Consider the following 23,596-nt stretch of genomic DNA (forward strand, 5'->3'; position numbering starts at 1 on the left):
AAATTTTTTTGTTCTTTGGGGGAAAAACAAGTGCATCCTTCTTTACCCACCATAGAGCTGATTTTGATTCCTTATATATTTTAAATTTGTGATCTGTTCTATTTCAATGTTTTTGTAATTTTTAGAATCAAAGGCTCAGAATAACATGGCAGCATTTCCCTTTCTATACATTCTCACCATATGTATGTATTTGCATAGGCTTTTATTTATTTTTAAGTTCTCAATGTAATGCATGTGAGATGGTAAATCATTGTGATATTGTTTTGATTTCTCTATAGTTTAATAATTTTTAGGATGCTTTCAAATTATGTTTGTCCATTAGTATATCTTCCTTGCAGAAATGCCAGAACAATCTATTGTCCATTTATTAGTCAAACTATTCACCATTGTTTTTGAATTTTAATCATTTTTTACTTATTCACCATGTTAACTTCAATCAAATATTTGATTTGCATCTATTTTTACCCATTTAAAAGGAGGCATTTTTACTCTACTAAGTTTTTCCTTTCTGCAAAAAAATTTGAAGTGTGATACAATCCCATTTTTCTTCTCTTCCTTTTTCATTATTATGCATTTCATGTTACATCTACTAAAACAGTGTCAGGATCTTAACAATTTTAAATCATCTGACCATTGAGCATGAATGCATTAAAGAATGTGTTTAATTTTGACATATTTTTGTATTAGCCAGTTTATATTGTGCTTTTGATTTCTAGTTCCACTTCAATTTTGTCAAAAAATATATGTTGTATGATTTTAGGGTTCTTCAACTTGATAAGACTTAAGTGTCCTAATAGCATTTACCATGTATGATTGAAACCATAGTGTATTCTGCTGCTTTTGACTGCAGACCTCTTTAAATGTCTTTTACATCTAACTAGTCTATAATGTCTTTCCCATTATCTGTTTTCTTATTTATCTTCTGTCAAATTTTTGTATTCATCATTGAAATCATATACATGAGGCAAAGCCTTATATATTCATCATTGAAATAATCATATATCATGCAAAGCCCTGATATATAATATATATTTAAAAAATATCTAACCTAAAATGTGTACATTACATGTATATCATCTGTCTATGTGTGTTCTGTGCTATAGATTTCTCCTAAATGACCGATTTTGTCATTATAAAAGTCTTTGTCTCTTCTGATGGTTTTTGACTTAAAGTGTATTTTCTTTAATTATGGCCACAATATCCCCTTCCTATTATTTATGTAGTGTTTTTTACATTACTTTCAACCATTTGACTTTTTAGAGCTTTTAAAGGAAGGATTTTGTAGGTGGCATATTGTAGAGTTCTGTTTGTTTTTATACATACATTCATCTTATTTTTCATTTGAGAGACTAAACCATTTACATTTAATGAAACTTCTGAAGGAAAAGTTTGCTGTTTCTATTATTCAAAAACTGAAATTGAGAATTTGAAAGAATTGCATTTAATCTGTAGATCAATCTGGATATCTTCACAACATTAGGTCTTCTTCCGTTGAAGAAGAACATATTCAAGAGTGTGTTGTTTATTTTCCTATATTTGTAATTTTTTCTGTGTTTCTTCTATTATTTATTTTCAGTTTCATTCCATTCTAGTCAAAAATTAAAGTGAGTAAAATTTCAATTTTCTAAAATTGGTTAAGACTTGTGGCTGAACAGGTAGTTTTTTAGGAAGAACGTTTTATGAGCTATCAAGGAGATTGTGTATTCTACTATTATTCTGTAGAGTGTTTCCAATATATCTGTTAGGTCTAATTGCTCTGTAGTGTTTTCAAATCTTTTGTTTTCTTATTAATAATTGACTGGTTTTATTATTATTGAAAGTGGAATAGAATATCAAAGTATTGTATTACTTTGTTGTCCATTTCTTGCTTCATTTCTGTCAATGCTTTTTAAAAATATATTTGATAACCTTGATGAGAGATAAAGATAGATATCATATAAATGTATTATTTTCATAGGCCCTCCATGAATGACCACTTTTTATATATATTGCCTTTTTTTCTCTTGTGACAGTTTTGACTTAAAGTATATTTTAAAAATTATAACGTTTTTTACTTCAAAATAATGTGCCTAATATAATTTTGAACTCCACTGCTCTTAGATGCTAAATGTTTTTCTGATATATCTTGCTATATCCTGCCAGTTGTAGTCTATTGTTCTCACCAGGAATTAAGTCAAGTCGCTTTAGATAGAATATAGTTGGATTTTTTTTAACTCTTTATTTAACTGTGCCTCTGACTGGAAACACTAGTACATAAAATTTATGTAATTTTCTCAAAGGAAGGACTTACAATTTCTCTTATGTTAATTGTTTTATATAACTTTTGTCACTGTCTTTTCTTTCTTTCTCTCCTACTGTCCTGCATTGTGCCTCACTGATTTTTAGTGACATATTTTGTTTCTTTGCCTAGCTTTCTTTTATCTCTATAAACATTTTTTCTGATGTTCACTGTAAGAACTACTTAAAATCTTTGAACTTACTACTTATGTTAAATGAATAACTACTTCAGTTGCATATAAAATTTTTTAATCTTTACATCTGCCCTCACCTTTATGATATCAATGTCAATAATTATATCTTTTAATATAGTATAGAAATTAACACATGGCAGTGATCTTTTTTTATTTTGCCTTTCAAATTTTATAGCATAATTAAATATTTTGCCCAACATCATTATGATATTCCAGAATTTTATTCTTAATATGTGGATATTTTTCTCAGAGAGTTATGTGGTTGTCAAGGGAGGTGGAAACCAGCCTTTGGAAAGGCCACAAAAAACACATGTGTGGACATGTGCCCATAGTTTCATTCTCTTTTGAAAGGGAATCAAGGAGATGGGATTTTACTACTAAAGTGATAACTCAGTGTCAGCATGGAGGAAGGGCTTTGGTGGGTAAATGCAACAAAGTTTCCATCCCTTCCTGTGGTTCTTGGTGTTTTTCTCAGTTGGGGTGCTATGAACTATTAGCAGTTATGATTTGTAAAAGAATCATGGTTGTAAGTATGTTTTTAAGGTCATACATCTATGATGGAAATAAGACCATGGTATTCTATTGTGCTTTCTTGCTAACGTGCTTTGTATAGTTTTATATATTCAAATTGTGAAGTATATTAACCTGAGTCTGGTTAGTGAGATACTTTGTTATTTTCATTTCTTTCAGAACTGTCTCACTATTGCACCAAAGACCTATTACCAGAGCAGGGCATAAAAGACCCCTTTCAGAAATCAATAATGAGACTATATGGAAGCTCTGGCCTTGAAAATATACACCTAAGAAGAGATTGGGAGTGTGTGGCTGAGTGTAAGAAGCAGAAAGTATGTTCTGATGGTCTTACCCAATGTTTGTCAACTTGCCATAGAAAAATCGTCCAATGTAATAAATGTGTAAAAGTCTTTAGCAAATCGTCAAATCTAAATAAACACAAGACAAGACATACTGGAGAGAAAAGTTTCAAACTTAAAGAATGTAGCAAAACTTTTAACCACAGCTCTAATGTTTCTGGACATAGAAAAATTCATACCACACAGAAATCCTACAAGTGTGAAGAATGTGGAAAACCCTTTAACTGTTGCTCAAAACTTATTATACATAGGAGAATTCACACTGGAGAGAAACCCTACAAATGTGAAGAATGTGGCAAAGCCTTTACCTGTTGCACAAACCTTACTATACATAAAAGAATTCATACTGGAGAGAAACCCTACAAATGTGAAGAATGTGGCAGAGCCTTTTCCTGGTGCACAAACCTTACTGTACATAAAAGAATTCATACTGGAGAGAAACCCTACAAATGTGGAGAATGTGGCAAAGCCTTTAACCAGTTCTCAATCCTTACTCATCATAAAAGAATCCATACTGGAGAGAAACCCTACAAATATGATGAATGTGACAAAGCTTTTAACCTGTTCTCAAGCCTTACTCAACATAAAAGAATCCATACTGGAGAGAAACCCTACAAATGTGAAGAATGTGGCAAAGCCTTTAACCGGTCCTCAATCCTTACCCTACATAAAAGAATTCATACTGGAGAGAAACCCTACAAATGTGAAGAATGTGGCAAAGCCTTTACCTGTTGCACAAACCTTACTCTACATAAAAGAATTCATACTGGAGAGAAGCCCTACAAATGTGAAGAATGTGGCAAAGCCTTTAACCGGTCCTCAATCCTTACACTACATAAAAGAATTCATACTGGAGAGAAACCCTACAAATGTGAAGAATGTGGCAAAGCCTTTACCTGTTGCACAAACCTTACTCTACATAAAAGAATTCATACTGGAGAGAAGCCCTACAAATGTGAAGAATGTGGCAAAGCCTTTAACCGGTCCTCAATCCTTACCCTACATAAAAGAATTCATACTGGAGAGAAACCCTACAAATGTGAAGAATGTGGCAAAGCCTTTAACCAGTCCTCAATCCTCACTCGACATAAAAAAATTCATACTAGAGAGAAACCCTACAAATGTGAAGAATTTGGCAAAGCCTTTAACCAGTCCTCAGTCCTTACTCTACATAAAATAATTTATACTGGAGAGAAACCCTACAAATGTGAAGAATGTGGCAAAGCCTTTACCCAGTAGTCAAGCCTTACTCAACATAAAAGAATTCATACTGGAGTTAAACCCTAAAATGTTGTAGAATGTAACAAAAGTCTTTTTCCAGCTCAGAGACTTCACTCTACATAAATGAATCCATGCAGGAGAGAAACCATACAAATGTGAGGAATGTGGCAAAGCATTTTCCCAGTGCTCACACCTTAGTCTTCATAAAATAATGCATAACAGAGAAAAATTCTATGAATGTGAGAATTGTGGCAAAGTCTTTAATAACTGCTCGCATTTTATTCAACACCAAATAAATTATACTAGATAAAAGTGAGATAAATGTAATGAGTATGGAAGTGCTTTCCCTAAGTATTAGCTTTAAAATGCACAACAGTACTTATACTTCAAGTAAACAATCATAATGTAGAGTGCTGACAATACTTTTAGTTATAACAGAGATCTTATTGGTCATGGGAGAACTTACACTGAAAAAAATGCTCCAATACTTTCTCCAACTTTACTCAGCATCACAAAAATTTTAAGAAATAGAGACCTTACAAATACAATGAATGTGAAAAAATATTTATGCCAAAGATATACCTTAGAGAACCACAAAGAATTGATACTTAAAAATACTCTACAGATATAATGAATTTCAGAATACATTTAATGAAGAATCAAGTCTAAACAAATATCAGAGGATTCACAGTGTAATACACTAATGCACTAAGACATTCACAAATTTCTTTAAACCAGGTTGTTGATTATAGAGTACCACCCAGTTAAAATAGTTAGTTGATTTACTTGTAAGTCAGCTTTAAAAAGAGAGAGATTTTGTGAAAGTTATAATTACATGTAAAATATACTTTCTGGTCAGGGTAGGATAAAAATATAAAAGGTAATTTTTTTTTTCCTTTTTGACAAGCAAATACTAATGTTATTCAACTTTAGATACAGTAGATGGTATGTTTTCATTCTTAGCGTGCATGTGAATGTGTGTGGTTAATGATAGCTACATCGCATTTATTAGTAGTCTTTGTGTATTCAGTAGGCATTATTCATGTACTTTTCCATGGAAATTAAAATCACTGAAATGTAAGATTTTTGAAATCGAGAGGTACTATGGATATTTTTTTTATAACAAACAGTATTTCAAGTGATGTATGATGTAGGTATACAGACTAATATTCTTCTCATTATAATCAGAATGAAAAAATTAGAATATTAGAAATTACTTGTTTTAATATTGTACATTATGATAGATAATAAAATCGAATGAAATTTGGAATATTTTTAGATTACATGTAAACTTAATTTGTTTCATTAAATTAAAAGTAATTTTAATGTGTCAAACACGTTGTAGATTGAATGAAGTGTTATTTTGCACCACAATTAACCTATCCCATGTTACTCAAAGTTGGAGGTAATGGGTTGTAAAAATGTACTGTGGGGTTACACAGTAGCAAGACATCACTTGTGATCCTTTTTATCAGTGTCTCTGCTTTGAAGAATAATGTTCCCAAAGCTCTTTTTCATTATATTTATAATTAAATTGTTACCATAATGCTTATAATAAAGATTTTGTACTTAATGAAAAGCCATACATTTCTTAACACAGCATGACTAGTTATTACATTGTATCCTACATTTTTCCTTCAACATGCAACCTGCCTGGCCAATAAAACAGAAATAAGTATATTTTTATTTATATTGAATCAAATATACAAATACATCATGGTTAAGTTGAACTATAGTTGTAGTATATTTACAGAGTAAGTAATTATGTTTGTGTGAATGTGGATGTATACCTATTTCAACAGAAAAAAAGAAATATTAGAAAAGATGGATAATTTCAAAAGTGTTGAGAATTTACTAGCAAACTAGAAACTTCAAAGATTCTGAAAGGAAATATTTTGTTCACTTTATGTTGAATTAATTCTTTAAAACCCTAAAGCTTCTGAATGGGAACCTGCCCATGCCAATCCTCTGTTCTTACATGCTTATTACTCATGCTAGGCCACCTATGTTATTTTATTATTTCAAAGTTCATTAAATACCATTTATGTGACCTGATCTGCAATTACAACAAGCATTGTTATAAAACTTCATGGTGCTCATAAAATTACCTAAAGGTGTGAGTAATTCCACATTGTAGTAATTACATTTTACTTAGTACATTCTATATTTTCATACTAATTTGGGAAGGATATTGAAAGAACATTCTGGTTACTGTTTCTTTTACTTTGGGTTATCGAACTAATTGATTTATTGACTTTATCAGGCTACTTTGTTCAGGTAAACACTCAGAAGGATTTATAAATTATGGAGTTGATTTTATATTTAAATAGAAGAAATAAGTACAGGACATTGTTAGATATTTAATAGATGCTTTATAATTAGCAGTCAATATTTCTGTAGGAGAGAGCTTGTGGCTCCAGAGAAGAGATTGAAAATGTCCAGGGTAAAAAATCACTGATTTTGCATGTAGAGCGAAGGAACTTGCAGAACAACCAACTCTTGGAATTTATAAGTGGAAATTCTGCTTCTTTCATTTCATAATTATCTCGAGTTTTTTGGCATTTTTTATCTGCATTCCCTTCTACAACTCTATCTAAGCCATTCTTCTTTCCATCTGTGCTTGGGCTATAATATTCTCACTGTTGTACTTAAGCCTGGCCAGTTCACACAATACTTTAAAAGTTCTGATGAGAAGTGTAGAATTTTTTTAGTTTGGTGAACAAAAATTTTAGCTAGACAGCTTGAGGCCATTTATAGGCTATACATACAGCATTCTCATAACTTAAGTAAAATTAGAGAGGTTCAGTGTCCTAAGGTTAAAGTAAGAGCCTTAAAGGCCAAAGAAAGATAAACAATTCTGAAGGCCAGAGGAGTAAATCAAGAACTCAGCATTGTTTTCTTTTGTAAAAGCAAACTGTTATTAGATCCTAACATATAATGTCATAAATATAAAAATAATTACAATAAATGAAGCATTAATAAGTGTGTGATGCATATGGTAAGTTCTATAAAAAGAAATATGAGAATTTTGCAATCTATTAATAGGGAGTTTAGATAAAGAGCATTGGATTTAATTTTCTATTAATTATAGTACAACATATGCATCCATCTAGAATCTACTTTTGAGTGTGTATTTTCAGTGTTAGAATATAATGGAATGATTTCTCTGCATCGAAAATGTTTGGAATAATCTTTCTTTACCTGATATTTCAATCTTAGGGAATTTATTTTACATAACTTTATCTTCCTTTATTTTAGTAGTTAGAGTGTGCAGTACACACTTCACATTCTTAGTTATCTAACATTGGCCAATAATTTGGTCATTCTCCCTAGAGGAATCTCAGGGATCATGGCCACTTTTTGATTGAAAATTTCATCAGTGATTTTGGATGCAATCCTGTTTTCGATCCTCACAGTGGCCAGAGGTGAGACAGTGAGCACCACATACATCTTTAGTCTCTTCCATAACATAATCATCAGCACCAGGAAGTCCAGGTGTCTTTAGCTTCAAATAAAATCATTAAAGCCCCTTTCATGTTGTGCTGGATTATGAACCTGCTGGTAAATATCAGAGTTTCCTTGCTTACGACTGACAAATGGAATGCCAAAAGCAGCACTTTCACTCTGTTGCTTGGGCTAGAGTGCCATGGCATCAGCCTAGCTCACAGCAACCTCAAACTCTTGGGCTGAAGCAATCTTTCTGCCTCTGCCTCCCTAGTAGCTGGGACTACAAGCATATGCCACAATGCCCTGCTGATTACTCTATGTATTTTTATTTGGCCAATTAATTACTTTCTATTTTTAGTAGAGACATAGTCAATGTCTTGCTCAGGCTGGTTTCAAACTCCTGACCTTGAGTGATTCTCCTGCCTTGGCCTTCCAGAGTGCTAGGATTACAGGTGTGAGCCCCTGTGCACAGCCAGCACAAACTCTCTTTACACCCTGAGCTCCATTAAACAAGTAGTTCAAATAGAAAGGTTAATTCCTTGGGTTTGGAAATCTCCTGTGCGAACAATTATATCTCTGCCTAAATTTTTCCAGTTCACCACTTGGTGCAGGGATAATATGTGTCAGAAACCTTAGCTAAATGAGTCCACGGACCCACCAGTAAAAATTTCTGGCACAAATTACAGGTCAAGAATATTGATTTGATATTAATGCTCCACTAAAATATGATGATCAGGCTATTTCTCAAATTCAACAGTGCTGTATTAAAGTATGGAAAAAGATACCTTCTCTTAGACTGTAGCTTCCTATATAAATTTTAAACAAAATATTAATGAAACTCATGTAGATTTTATTGATAGATTGCAAGAAAGATATGGTGCAAGAAATGATTAGTCCTCCTAATTTAAGGAATAGGATTTTACATATATTGGCTTTTAATAATGTTAATTCTAAATGCCAACGGCATTATGCCCAGCAAAATTAAGCAGCATGGTGCCACCGCTGCCATGGCTGCTGAGCCCCCCAGGCTGTGGCCATGCTCAGCCAGGCAGCCCAGCACCAGCTCCCCACCACCGCACCCCAATGGCACCTTATGGCCCAAGGGGAGCACCTGGCTGCAGAAAAAAACTTTTCAGAAATTGCCAAAAGGTCTGGTCAGACATTTAAATGCAACTTTGGCTAAGACTCTTGGCCCAAAAGGTAATTTCAGAGAACAAAGATCATCTTGTGACAATGGACTCTTAACACCATCTACTGAGATATATATACCTATAGATATATTTGGCCTGATCCTACAAGCACATTAATATTAGTTAATAATTTGGTCATATTTCTGTTACATTAAAAAGAGTAATAATACATTTAGGTATAATTGATTCAGCTTATTCGAATGAAATTTCCGTTATGATGAGTTTCACTTCCGATTATGTTATTCAGGTTAGAGACTGTATTGCACAACTTCTGCTATTAATATGCAAATTAAAAAATCTAATGTTTTAAGACAAGGAGGTTCTGGAAGTACTGGAACAAAAGTATATTGGCAAACTTTATTAATGACTAAAAACCTCAATTAGAAATTCAGCTAAATGACAAATCTTTTGTTTAATTTATAAATACTGGAACTGATATTAAAATTTATCTAAAGGTTTTTGGCTAAGGATTGGCATATTATAATAATAGATTTAAAAGATTTTTTTTACTATCCTTTTGCAAATATCTGACAGAAAAAAATTTGCCTTCACCATAGCTGCTTTAAACAATCAACAGCCAACTAAACATTATGAATGGAATGAAAGGGAAATAATTCTATACAAAAATTTTTAATGAAAATGATTTAAAACAAAAGTATTAGTTTTATTAAAAGATAATTTTGTTTAATTTATTGATTTTTTAAGCACTTGGTTTATGTAATGATATAAGCAGAAGAATAAAAGTACAGTGCTGACTTGTCACACAGTCAGCCAGCACACACTTACCCAACACACACATTTCCATACTATGTCAGACATTAGTAATGCAGAGATTGATCAGATATATTTGTTCATTTTAAGTAACTTACATATAAAAATACATTTAGTAAAGTACCTCTAGATTTCAGGTAGAGCATAGCACAAGTAAACATAAAAATGTGGGCCATAAAGTCTGGAAAAATTGTTGTATGTTCTCCAGACAGATGTTAAAAATGGGAGGGAGGAAGCCTTCAGGTAAAACAGCAGGAGGTAATAAGGGAGGCATTATGGGATAGATTGTTGGACTCTTAAAACTGCATAAATGTCTACTAGCTCATATATTCAACACTGTGTTTTTCAGTCTAAACACATTGTGGAACACATTGCTTCCTGAATTAATAAATGAATGAATAAAAATGCAGTGAGGAGGCCGGGCGCGGTGGCTCACGCCTGTAATCCTAGCACTCTGGGAGGCCGAGGCGGGCGGATTGCTCGAGGTCAAGAGTTCGAAACCAGCCTGAGCAAGAGCGAGACCCCGTCTCTACTATAAATAGAAAGAAATTAATTGGCCAACTAATATATATATATATATATATATATAAATTAGCCGGGCATGGTGGCGCATGCCTGTAGTCCCAGCTACTCGGGAGGCTGAGGCAGAAGGATTACTTGAGCCCAGGAGTTTGAGGTTGCTGTGAGCTAGGCTGACGCCATGGCACTCACTATAGCCTGGGCAACAAGCGAGACTCTGTCTCAAAAAAAAAAAAAAAAAATGCAGTGAGGAAAATCACAGCCCTTAAAGTCAGTATTTAGGTACTTACTAAAACCAGTGGTTTCTTCTTTCTCACTACTGGAGATACTTTTGTTATTGTGTGTTTAAAAAATAAACTATGTTATCCAAAGTATTTAGAAGAATCAAATTCATAGAAGCAAAAAGTAAAATGGTTGTGCCAGGGACTGGAAGAATGGAGAAATGGAGTTATGTTTAATCGGTGTTCGAGGAAAAAAAGTTCTCGAAATTTCTTTCACATAGTGTGAACATGCTTAACACTACTGTACTGAATACCTAACAAGTGTAAGATGGTAAATATTATATTGGGTGTATTTTACCACAATTAACAATTTTAAATTACCTATATAGTCAGCAAGTGATTTAGAATAGGACAGGATTGTTCTGTCTATATTATCACATTGGTGACATTGGCCACATTGGCCAGAATTTTTCTCAGTCATGAAATCCTCATTTTTGTTTTCATTTTTAGTTTTTGTCAGATAGTCCTAGAGGGTTTGGATTCTAAGTATCTGCTTAAATTTGGGGGAGGTTTTAGACATCTCCCAAAATATATTTAAAAAAATAAATACCCACGCTGAGGTCCAATATTATGTCCATTACCTTGTGGGTTTGCCCTATAGAGCAGCTCTTTCCTGGCAGTATTCATGGGAAGTTCTAGTAACAAGGCAGGTCCTCAGAAGCCAGGGCATGTGATTGGAGCTTGAAGAGGGTGGGACATGAAATAAGATCCTGGGAGGTGAGAACATGGTGGAAAGGATGCTGACAGTGAAGTGAGTGACCTCTTTGAGGTCTACCCCAGCAGAGGAGTAGCACAGAAATGCTTTTTTCTGGAGACAGCAGAAGACCCTGGAGCAGGTCAGCTGCCAGAGAGTACTGAGAGAGTCCTGGACTGGATCAACCAGAGGCAAGGCCACCATGGCACACTAGAAGGAGAAGGTGATCTAAGATAATGTTCATCACATCTAAATTCATTGGGTGTTGGGCTAATGGGAGGATGGAGGAGGGGATGGGTGTATACACACCTAATGGCTGCAGTGCTCACCATCTTGGGGATGGACACACTTGAAGCTCTGACTCAGGTGAGACAAAGGCCATGTACATAACCTCAACATTTTTACCATTGTAATATGCTGAAATAAAAAAAAAATTTAAAAAGTGCTAAATCTATTGGGAAAAGTACCACAAGGGACTACTAGCCCAGAAAGTCTACACTGAGTATTACAGGAATTTCCTTGAAAAATGAGGGATGTGCTGAGGTGTAGAATGGGCAAGAGTGGGGAGAACACCCCAGGTAGGAGGAGTCAGAGGCTGAGGGATGGGTGTTGCAGGTACTAGTGAAATCGAAGATGCATTTTCACATACCCCAACCTCTTTCATAGACTTCGAGAATAATAAATTGGAAGTGGTCTCATCCCACATTACATTAGACATATTAGCTATATGAAAAGTCATACACATCATCATTCAATAATTTTGTTGTAGGAAAAGGGCAGAATGACTTTTAAGAATATGTCTTTGGAAATAATTATATTTTGCAAGATTTTTATGTTTCTTTTTTTTTTTTTTTTTGTATTTTTGTTTTTAACCACTTCAGTATGGTGCTCACTGGCCCCGAAACCTTGCCAACATGGCACTCATATCTACACGATAGTTGGTGCTTTGCATTGACGACGAATCCATTTTGTTCTTGTGTGATGAGGAAAGATATAAAACACTGAAAGCTTGATTTACTTTACAGGCAGCTTTACTTGTAAATCAGAATAGGTAACATATACATATATATTTTTATTACATTATTTTTAAATGTTCACAATTTTATTTTGATAAATGAAAAATTAGAAAAGTCATGTCATGCTGTTCGTTTAGTTGATGCTCGGCTGTGCACCTTCCTATCACTGCTGTCGGCTAAGGTGCTCTGCATGTTCATCTGTGGCTATGGACTATAGTCGATGCTCAGCTGTGCGCATTCATCTGTGGATATCAACTATAGTTAACACTCGTACTGAAGTGGTTAATAAGCTAGAGATTTTATATCAGGCTTCTGATATTGTGTTAGATCTTTGAAAGTCCACAGCTAGTAGCCTCTAGTGCTGTGTTGCTCCCCTGATAAAACAACTTTACCCTCCACTCTTCACTGTGCACACACCTTAAGCAGTTTTATCTCATCTTGTCACATCAGCACCCCTAAATGCTACAAGTGCTAAAATGCAGCTTCAGGTCCACACATCAAACCACCTCTCAGCTGCCTTCCCTGGGGAACCCATAGGAAATTCACACTTACCAGGTAGAAAGCTAGGCTCACTCTGCAGCTTCTTTCACAACCCCCTGTGGTACTTCAGAATATATCGTCATAGCAAAAGACACCACAATCATTCACCCTCTCGTTTGGAAGGCTAAGTGTCATTGTCAAGGCCTATCCTTCACTCCATATTCTTAAGTAGGCGTAAGTCCCATGGATTACTTAACATTTCTCTTACCTCACCCATGTGTTCTAACCTCAGAAAAAGACACCCTTGTACACATCATCTCACCTCTAATATTACCTGAATGTACCTCTCTCATTTCTCAATACCAAAGCCCCAGCAGGGCCCTAGTCACTGCCACGTTGATTGGTCTGATAGGTTCCCAACTGTTCTTTTTCCCTGCAAGTTGGCCCCTGTAACTCATCCCCTAAAACTCTAGTAGCTACAAGATTGCCAAAATGCAAGTTTTATCACCTCTATTCCTCCCTAAACTCCTTCAGAGCCCCCCCCCCCCCAGTTTCTAGGTTATCAGAATCAGCGTATAAAGTTCATTTGGATCAGGCTCTGATTCCTGCATAGTTTCCTCCCATACTCCCTTCCATCACTCCGCCTGTGTTATTTTCATAAATGTTCAAGTATCCACTATGCACCAGCCACTGCTGAAGGATCCTACACATGTCCCATACTCTCTCACCATTTACAAATAAATGGATTTCCTAAAACACCATGCCATTTTCTACTACTTAACCTATACAAACATTGATTTTTTTTCTTCCTGAACATCTTCTACAACTCCTGTGCCTAATTAACTACAGTGCATAGAAGCCTGACTACAGTGATAAAATGTAGTGTGTTTTCTTTACTTACAACATACTTGGTGTTCTTTAGGAGCCCCCTGTCACAAACTTCAGGAAAAAAAAATTAAGTCAAATTCTCATTTTACAAATGAGAAAACTGAGAGTCAGTAAGCATAAATAACTTGCTCAAATGTATACAGCAAGTAGAGGAGTTTGATTTGCCCAAAAGTGGTACTTATGAGTATATTATAAAGCGTCTTTCCAAATGGCTTGTTTATGGAAGTATTTGCGCTACTTACAGGGGCTTTCTGCTGTCAAGAAGCTTTGCTATATGCTAAATGGCAAAAATTTGGTCTATGCAAGCAGTTTAATTAAACCCTTCTGGCAACTTTGAGACTTTATAAGGAAGCACCATTGCTCACTTAATGTCCCCTAGGCAAATGATACATTGCGGTAAAGTGAGAGAATACCAGAACTTGTATTGATGTTTACTTGTATCCTTAAATGTAGTGATGATGCTTTGCTAATATACTGATAATAGTAAATAAAGACTCTCTATATGCATGAATTAGGGGTGCATGCCCCAAAGTTTTTTACTGGTAGGAGTTTGAGATAAAAAGTATAGGGTCCCCTGATCTCTACTGACCTCTGTCCATTTAATTCTACTCACCACCCAACTCATTCCACTGGAGCCACAACTCACCAAGCTCACACTCAGGTTCTTCCCACATATCCTCACACAGTGACCTCACTACCTTCATCCAGGCCTCTGCTCAGATGGATCTCCCTAGGGGGACATCACCCATACCCCACCCCACCTTTAATGCTCCCTCCAATTATCCTGCTTTAGTTCTCTCCCTCACAGCTGCATTTACCTGAAATTATATTTTGTGTAAATCACCAAAAACAGAATGAAAGCTCAGGGAGCCTGGGAGCCTTCTCTGCTTTGTTTCCCATGTTTTCTCCAGTGCAGTAGGAATTATGACCTGAATGGATGAATGTAGATTTTGCTCTTCTGTTACCATGTACACTCTTGAGTGTAGGTCATTCTTTTGCTAAACTTGTTTGGCTGCCTTGTGGGTTTGTCTTATGTATAGGCCAGTATTGTCTCTCCCAGTGGCTGGTTTTTGCTAGGCATCCAAGAGAACATTCTTCAATACTGAAAAAGTTTAGTATCCATGCTGTAGTATAAACTGTAGCCTTTAACTACATGTTGCTATTTAGCTCTTGAAAACTGTCTACTGTAACTAAACACTGAATTTTTTTATTGTATTTAGTTCTTAAGAATGTTTACTGTAATTGTGAGAGGATTTCAATTTCTAGAACTTAAGGAAAAATATTTCAAAAGTACATGTTCAAATTCAACAGTGATTATCATCTCTCTTTTAATGTGGCAAGTGTCATATTCTAGAACTTTTTCATGATTCCTTAGTAAATGATGGTGAAATGCAAATGTTATTATTTACTGAAACTAAAGCCAAAGGGCATGACAAAAATGAAATGAACGGGAACATCTTCAGATCCCTCAGGATTCTTTGTAGAAAATAGGGAATATACCATATTTAACTTTCTACTGAAAATCCAAATCTAAAACAAGGGAACATATTCATTGAAATGGTGGGATTTGCCATATAGAGAGAGACATATTCATATGCATTTAACTATAAAGCCAAATATTTTGAGGAAAAGATCAATATACAGAAAGAAATGATCCTGTCTTGAAAGTTGGTATGTAAATGGGTCATTTTCTTCCTTTTATTCATTTCTGTATTTGTACTCCAATAGAATATATATGGAATGTGGCTTATTTGTGAACTATATCAAATATCCATTTCTTATTCCTATGCAATCATCTTATTTGGTCATTGTTATTTATTTTGATATATATTTTGTTTTGAATTGACAAATAATTGTACATGTATATGTCAGACACAGTGTGATGATTTTATCTAGGCCTACTTGGGGATAAAAAGTAATTGACATTTCTCAAAAGACAGAAATGAATATTCAACAGATATATGCCAAAATGCTCAACCTATCTAATCATCATGGAAATGAAAGTTGAAGCCACAATGAACTATTACCTCATACCTGTGAGAATGCCTACTTTCAATATGTGAGAATGCTAAGTGCTGCTGAGGATGAGGAGAAAAGGAAAACCTTGAATATTGTTGCTGTGAATATAAATTAGGGCAGCCAAATTTATTTGTATTTCAATGAATTTAGGGGGTACCAGTAGAGTTTTTTTCCTTGATAAATGTATGAATTATATAGTGTTAAATTCAAGACATTTAGTGTATCATTCATTCAACAAATATAGGTTTCACCCAGTAAATAAGATTTGATTGAACAATCCCAATCACCCTCCTCCCTTCTGAGTCTTAAAAATCTATTTTCTCATTACAGCCAATGTAGAAAATAGTATAGAGATTCCTCAACAATGAAAATTGAATTACCATATGATCCATCACTCCCATTTCTTCATGCATATTCAATTGAAGCAAAACCAGTATGTAGAAGACATATCTGTCCTTCCATATTCTTTACAATAATATTCATTCTATTGTAGGTATAGAAGCAGCTTAAGTGTCCACCAGCACATGAGTGGATAAAGAAAATGAGGTGCAGTTACACAATGAGCCTTCAAATGGAATGAAATTCTGTCATTTGTGACAACATGTTTTGAACTGAAGGACATGATGCTGAGTAAAGTAACCCAGGCACAGAAAGACAAACACTGCATGATCTCACTTATCTGTTGAATCTAAATAAAGCTGATTTCATAGTAGGAAGTGTGGTCACCACAGAGAGTGGGATTAGGAAAGTGAAAATCAAAGGGTACAAAGTATCAGTTTGTGCCTTTTTTAAAATTCATAGACTTCTAAATAGAAGAACCATGGTATCCTTACATAATAATATCTATTAAAATGTAGTAATCTTCCAATGGTACGATTATAGTCAATATAATAATTTATATTTTTTATGTACAATTTTTCCTAAATTATAAATTTACCCTAAAGTCACCCTAACCCTAACTTCCTGGCATGAGATTACTAAATCAAAATTTATTGATATATTTATAATGTTTAAATAAGCTTGAAATTTTCGCTTAAGTTACTTTGAAATGATTACTTGATTGACCTTTCTATTTGCTTTGTGACTCAATGTTAGGTATTTTTATGAAGTTTAGGAAAGATATATAGTTTTTATTTTTATTTTTTTATTTCAAGAAAATATGAGAGTACAAACATTTTAGTCACATTATGTATCTTTGCCTCTCCCTAGCAAAGCTTAGAGGTGTGCCATTCTGCTCCATGATGATCAAGGTGTCTTTGAGTTGTGGGTCTATCCCCAAACACCTAAATTCCTGGTGAACACTACCACCATTTGAGCACTGTAGTGTTAATCATTCAGTACCAATTTCATGGCGAGTACATGTGGCGTCCATTCTTCTGATCTTGTGTTACTTCACTTCTGATAAACGACTCACTCAATCCAGGAAAATATAAGCAGTGTTAGCTCACTGTCATTTCTTAAAATTGAGTAATATTTCATTGTGTACATATACCAAATATTAATAATCCACTCATGAGTTGACGGGCTCTTGGGTGGTTTTAATTTTTTTACTATAAAATGGTAACATGCTCATTAATTTTATTTCATCAGAATTTATATTTTCAGGGGTTTAGGTTCTTTTCAAATATTCAAAAGGTGTCCTGAAAATTTCATCACACTATGGGATATCCCACTAAGAAAGCCCATGGTGGAGGGTGAACTGCAATGCAGATTAAAGCTAATGACATATTAATTACCCTTAGGATACCCTAGGTCACCTTGCAAATCTTATTATGCCTTGGCTAGGAAAACATTAGAATGATAAAGCATTCCCTCTTTCCTCAGGTGTAGAGGTGGCTCAGGGTTGAATTAAGGGTGGAGCAGCACTGAAATTGAATGGCAGCCTTATCCATCTCCCCAGGTGAAGCAATTGCTGCGAACAGCACCAAAACAGGGCACCATTGAACCAAGAAGAGCCAGAGATCCTATTTGCCTAAGACTTGTAAATACTTTTTAAAGATTTTTAAAATATATTTTTTTAAGAAATGCTTTATCTACGAGGGGGGCGGGTATATACATCCATAATGAGTGAGATGTGCACCATCTGGGGGATGGTCTTGATGGAGACTCAGACTTTTGGGGGGAGGGGGGGAAATGGGCATTTATTGAAACCTTAAAATCTGTACCCCCATAATTGCCGAAAAAAATAAATAAATAAAAGAAAAAAGAAAACAGGAAAAAAAAAAAAAGAAATGCTTTATCTGAAACTAAAACATCTCTTTGAAATGAAAGATCAAGGAAGATAGTTTCCTATCCCACAATTTCCATATGAAGATGGGATCCTAATTTCAGTGAGCACCTAGCTTTAAGTTGCAAAATTATCTCCTCCTGCATTGACTTAAGACACTTGATTTGTATTTGAATTTAATCAATTATGAAAAAAAAAAAAGAGAGTCTCACTAATTACCAAGTAAGTTTATGGTGCACCCGTTATGACAAATAAGGCTGTCTAGTCTTCTTTCTTCTTTCTTGAAAGCTAATTATTTTTTATCTAGACAACATGTATGTAAAAGTTATGATTTGCTTAGTTATATACAGTAACAACTTTATGTGTGCCTTTGAAATCTCTCAGTGGATTGGCACTGTGCACATCACATTCTGCTTTAATTCAGTAATAAAAAGAGTTTTCTTTTAATTCCCTTTTAACTTTGTGGAGATGTTTTCTTATTTGGAGACTCTTGACTTTTAATATTTTGGGAACACTTTCCAGAATTAAAATGCAGCATAAACATAAAATGTGCCCAGCACTTCTAAATTAGAAGGGCTTTGGACACTAGATTCCTTCATGAGCTTCCAGTCTGTAATCTGCAAGTCTGCAGCACAGAGCTTCACTATCCCCATATCTGTACACAGTATGATCTCTAGGCCTCTTTGGTGTCTACTGTCCCTCCAGAGCATTCTTAGACCAGATTCCAATGAATACACTCTCATAGGATAAAAATCAGTAGTTCTATCCTTTCTCTAATCGCATCTCACATCTTTAGAGCTGAAATGATTTCAGAGACCATGAGGATCAGACACAAATGGGAACAAGATAATTATCACTGGGTTGGACACATAAACTTTCTGCCTTCTCTTCTTGCCTAAATGCCAGGAACTGTGCAGTGAGTCCCACGGATACATGCCTCTCTAGAGACCCAAATCTGCAGCTCTGAATTCTGAATCCAAGGTCTGAGGTTTCTCAGGATGCGTTAGTCCAGGTTTCAAAGAGGAATTTCTCTTCCTGTTTTCCTTCCCTCTCTGTAAAAGCAAAGAATATACCAGTTTGATGCAAAATCGACCTGGCCTCCACCTGGAATTGACAACACAGGGACATACTTTGGATTGAGGTTGTATCAAAAACTCAGTAGAGACATGTGCTACAGTGTATGAGATTGACATGGACTTGTAAGTTTGCTTTGAAAGGACCTTTTTGCAGTGAGTGTAGACAATTTTCTAGATATCGAGTAATGTTGTATTATACTTGATTGAGAAGAATAGAAAGGCTGGCACCACATCTAAATTTTTCCACAAATTATTGGACACTTACGCCTCAGCTTTTCTGTTATAATAAGGATTACATCACACAATGTAAAGGCTTCTTCACAGTGCAACATAACATACTTCTGAGCACATAGCACATGCTCAGCAGACATTGCACTATGCTGCTCTTCACTTTGGAAATTAAGTATATGTTGTGATGAGTGTTGGGCAAAAGGCAGTATGTATGCTGTGCTTCCTGTCTCTACCTGAGTGCTACTAATAATGGATCTACATTGAGCAATCAGCACTAAAAGAGGACATGACAAAGAACCCAATTAATGTACCCCTTCCACACCAGCAGACCACATTTCTTAGATTGAGGCTCACAGTACCACATGGTTTATATTCACAGTGATATTTCAGAGACAATTTTAAGGTAATTACCTCTCAGCCCAGCCTTTCAATTAGGATAACCTGGCTAGATTGAAGAAACACCATCACCTGTGTGTTGGGCTGGGTGGGACCATCCATGTGGTTTCAATTGTGTTCCAAATTATTCTAATTTGTTTCTGGGTCAAGCATTAGGACTCCTGCATACATTCATGAGAAGTGAGTTTATCCTTTGTTCCAGAGGAAAGTAACAGGTCCTAATCTATTGAGTTTGGTAGAGGCAGATCAGTGTGGTCCAGATTCCCATTCCTGTAGCAGAAACTCCTGACACCTGTAGCAGGGGAAAGTTACCAAAAGAAAACACAGGAGAACCTCACATTTTGGTCTCAATGAATTAGCCACTCATAGCTGACTTTTTCTAGTGACTAAGAACCAGTGAGTGTAGCCCTTCTGTATTTTATGTTCCTCCTGCTTGTGAGTGTTGTGGAAACAAGGGAAGAAATTGTTCTGAGTCCTTTAAGAGCAGTCTCAAGATTCAGTTCTCATTGTTCAACACAATATCACCTGAAAATAAATTTCAGAGTAGGAGAAGAGGAAGAAGAAATGGCTGGTTTTCAGGCAGTATATATGCTGTGCTTGCTGTCTCTACCTGAGGGCTACTAATAATGGATCTAGGTTGAGCAACATCAGCATAAAGGGGACCTGACAAAGAACCCAATGAATGTACCCCTTCCACACCACCAGACCACATTTCTTAGAGTGAGGCCCACAGTACCACATGATTTACATTCACATTGATGTTTCAGAGACAATTTTAAGGTAATTACCTCTCAGCCCAGGCTTTCAATCAGGATAACCTGGGTAGATTGAAGAAATACCATCACCTGCCTGTTGGGCTGGGTGAAAACATCCATGTGGTTTTAATTGTGCCCCAAATAATTCTAATTTGATACCAGGGTCAAGCATTAGGAATCCTGTATATATTCATGAGAATTGAGTTTAACCTTTGTTCCCGAATGAAGTCACAGGCTCTGCTCTCTGGGTTTTGGTAGAGGCAGATCAGTGTGGTCCAGATACTCATTCCTGTAGCAGAAACTCCTGGCACCTGTAGCAGGAGAAGGTAACCAGAAGAAAGGACAGGAGAAATTCACATTTTGGTCTCCCTGAATGAGCTGATCATAGCTGATTCTTTACTGTGAGCAAGAATAAGTGAGTGTAGCCCTTCTGCATTGTATGTTCCTCCTGCTTGTGAGTGTGATGGAAACAAGGGAAGAAATTGTGCTGACTCCATTAAGGAAAGTCTCAAGATTTAATTCTAATTGTTCCACACAATCTCACATGAAAAGAAATTTCAGAGTAGGAGAAGAAGAAGAAGAAATGGCTGGTTATCTGGTAAGTGTGGCCCAGATTTGGCATTGTGTCCACTATTTCTTCCAGATAGTCATATAGAATGTCAATTTTTTGAACCTGTAAACCTTTACTCCTTTACTTCTGATGTGTATGGCTAATAAGTTTTGTAACTACATATTTTTATTTCTTCTTATGGTAGTCAACGTTTTCTGGGAAATCCTTCCTTCCTATATAACAAAGCCTACTGTACATTCTCTCACACAAGCTTCTTACTACAATAACCATGTTTTCTAAGAAATATATGGCATATAATATTAAAAATGTTCCCATTGTGAGAGGTCAAGATAGAATAGTATGAATGTTTGAGATTCCCATTGGGGATAGGATAGAGTCTTTGGATTTGAGTGAGGAAGGGAAACAGGTACTCTAAAGTTTGATCTAGATACTTCATCATCTCTGCATAATATATTATTAGGAAAGTTCAGAAAGAAGATAGCATTGATTGCCTAGGATAACCAGAAAATTTTGGAAAAACTATAAAATAAAAGACTTGTTCCGTATGATGCTAAAGTATTTACATACATTATTAAAGATAAAACATGGGAAGTATCTGTATCTGAAATTTGCATAAATCTGATGATTCTTCATGGTTACATATTGTTGGCCACTACCATCCCAGCAGTGATTTTGTATCCTCCTCTTCTATCCTCCTCCCAACAATGCCTAACACCAATTCATTCTGCTAAAGTTATGCTAATTTCATTCACTTGCTTAACATGCTTTCTGACAGATTCATCCAATATAAAGTTAATTGTTTTTTTGTTTATCATTAAGGGTCTTGTGGAGATTTACTTTCTGATGTCCATAAGCCATCACATTTAATCTAGAAGCCCTAATTTCTTCTTATAGCTTGCTTTGAAAACTGAGGGATATTATCTGTGTTCTGTTTAGATGAACTGAGATATATTCAAAGTCTACCACTTACTGGATATTGACAAAATACTCTCCTTAGGCAAGAAGCATTGTTGTCAGTAGTTATATTATGTGAAATGCAGAGATTCAGACCCCACCCCAGATCGCCTGAATCAGAAGCTGTATTTTAACAAAATCTCCAGTTCTTTACTGTACTTGTAAAAATTATGTGATACCTTCTAACTCTCTATGATCCTGTGAGAAATATGCACAATTTATTGATGTGATATAAATATAACACCCAAAAATTTATATTACTGTAGTAGGGGCCTTAATTTTGTATTAAATACTTTATCATCCATAGAAGAATCATATGCACACAGATTCATACATCTTTTTTGATCTTCATTCCAGCGGATAAGAGAATACGTTCAAGAATATCAATGTGCTAGAGAATATCTTATTGGATAATTCCAGTACTTCATGTGTCAGAAACAGTTCTCACAACTCATTTTCCTTGTAGTCAAGTGAATAACTCTCTCTATGGCCACTTGGGAAATATGTGTCTTTTTACAGGAGATGGTGACATTTCAGGATGTGGCTGTAGAATTCTCTCCAGAGGAGTGGGCAAGCCTTGACAATGCTCAGCGGAATTTGTATAGGGATGTGATGTTAGAGAACTATGGAAACCTGGTCTCCCTTGGTGAGGATAACTTATATACAGAATTTCTATTCCACATTAAGGCCATTCTTTTTTATTAATAGTTTCTTAAAAGTTTCTACTTTACATGAATAAATTTTATTTTATTTTATTTATTTATATTTTAGCATTTTATGAGGATACAAGTGTTAAGGTCACTTATATTGCCCATGCCCCCCTCCTCCCTCAAATAAGAGCTTCAAACATGTCCAATCCCCAAACGTTGCACATCTTACACATTGTCGTTGTATATACCTATCCCCTCCTCCCACCCTCCCAACACCAGATAAATGTTACTCCTATATGTCCACATAAGTGTTGATCCGTTAATACCAATTTGCTGGTGAGTACATGTGGTGCTGGTTTTTCCATTCTTGAGATACTTCACTTAGTAGAATGGGTTCCAGCTGTATCCAGGAATATACGAGAGGTGCTATATCATCATTGTTTCTTAAAACTGAGTAGTATTCCATGGTATACATATACCTCATTTTATTAATCCATTCATGAATTGATGGGCACTTGGGTTGTTTCCATAGCTTCACAATTGTGAATTGTGCTGCTATAAACATTCGAGTGCAGGTGTCTTTTCATAAAATGACTTTTGATCTTTTGGGTAGATGCTCAGTAATTGAATTGCTGGATCAAATGGTAGATCTACTTGTATCTCTTTGAGGTTTCTCCATATTGCTTTCCACAGAGGCCAAATCAGTTTGCCGTCCCACTAGCAGTGTAGGAGTGTTCCTATCTCCAAATCTATGCCAATATTTATTGTTAGGGGACATTTTACTGGAAGGTCATTCTTATTGGAGATAAGTGATGTCTCATTGCAGTATGTTCAACATCTCTGATCATCAGGGAAATGCAAATCATT

The 23,596-nt window shown here is 35.3% G+C and overlaps 1 protein-coding gene across 1 annotated transcript in view; it reads left to right on the forward strand.

Annotated features, from left to right (window-relative positions):
* LOC109730340 (uncharacterized) overlaps window positions 1–9,453 on the forward strand; it is a 140,139-nt gene extending 130,686 nt beyond the window's left edge. The window contains 2 exon segments of the mRNA XM_075998870.1: window positions 3,729–4,550; window positions 9,449–9,453. Of these exon segments, the coding sequence (XP_075854985.1) occupies window positions 3,729–4,550; window positions 9,449–9,453 (827 nt within the window).
* Window positions 9,454–23,596: the final 14,143 nt, after the last annotated feature.

This window comes from Microcebus murinus, chromosome 31, assembly GCF_040939455.1.
Source record: "Microcebus murinus isolate Inina chromosome 31, M.murinus_Inina_mat1.0, whole genome shotgun sequence".
NCBI lineage: Eukaryota > Metazoa > Chordata > Mammalia > Primates > Cheirogaleidae > Microcebus > Microcebus murinus.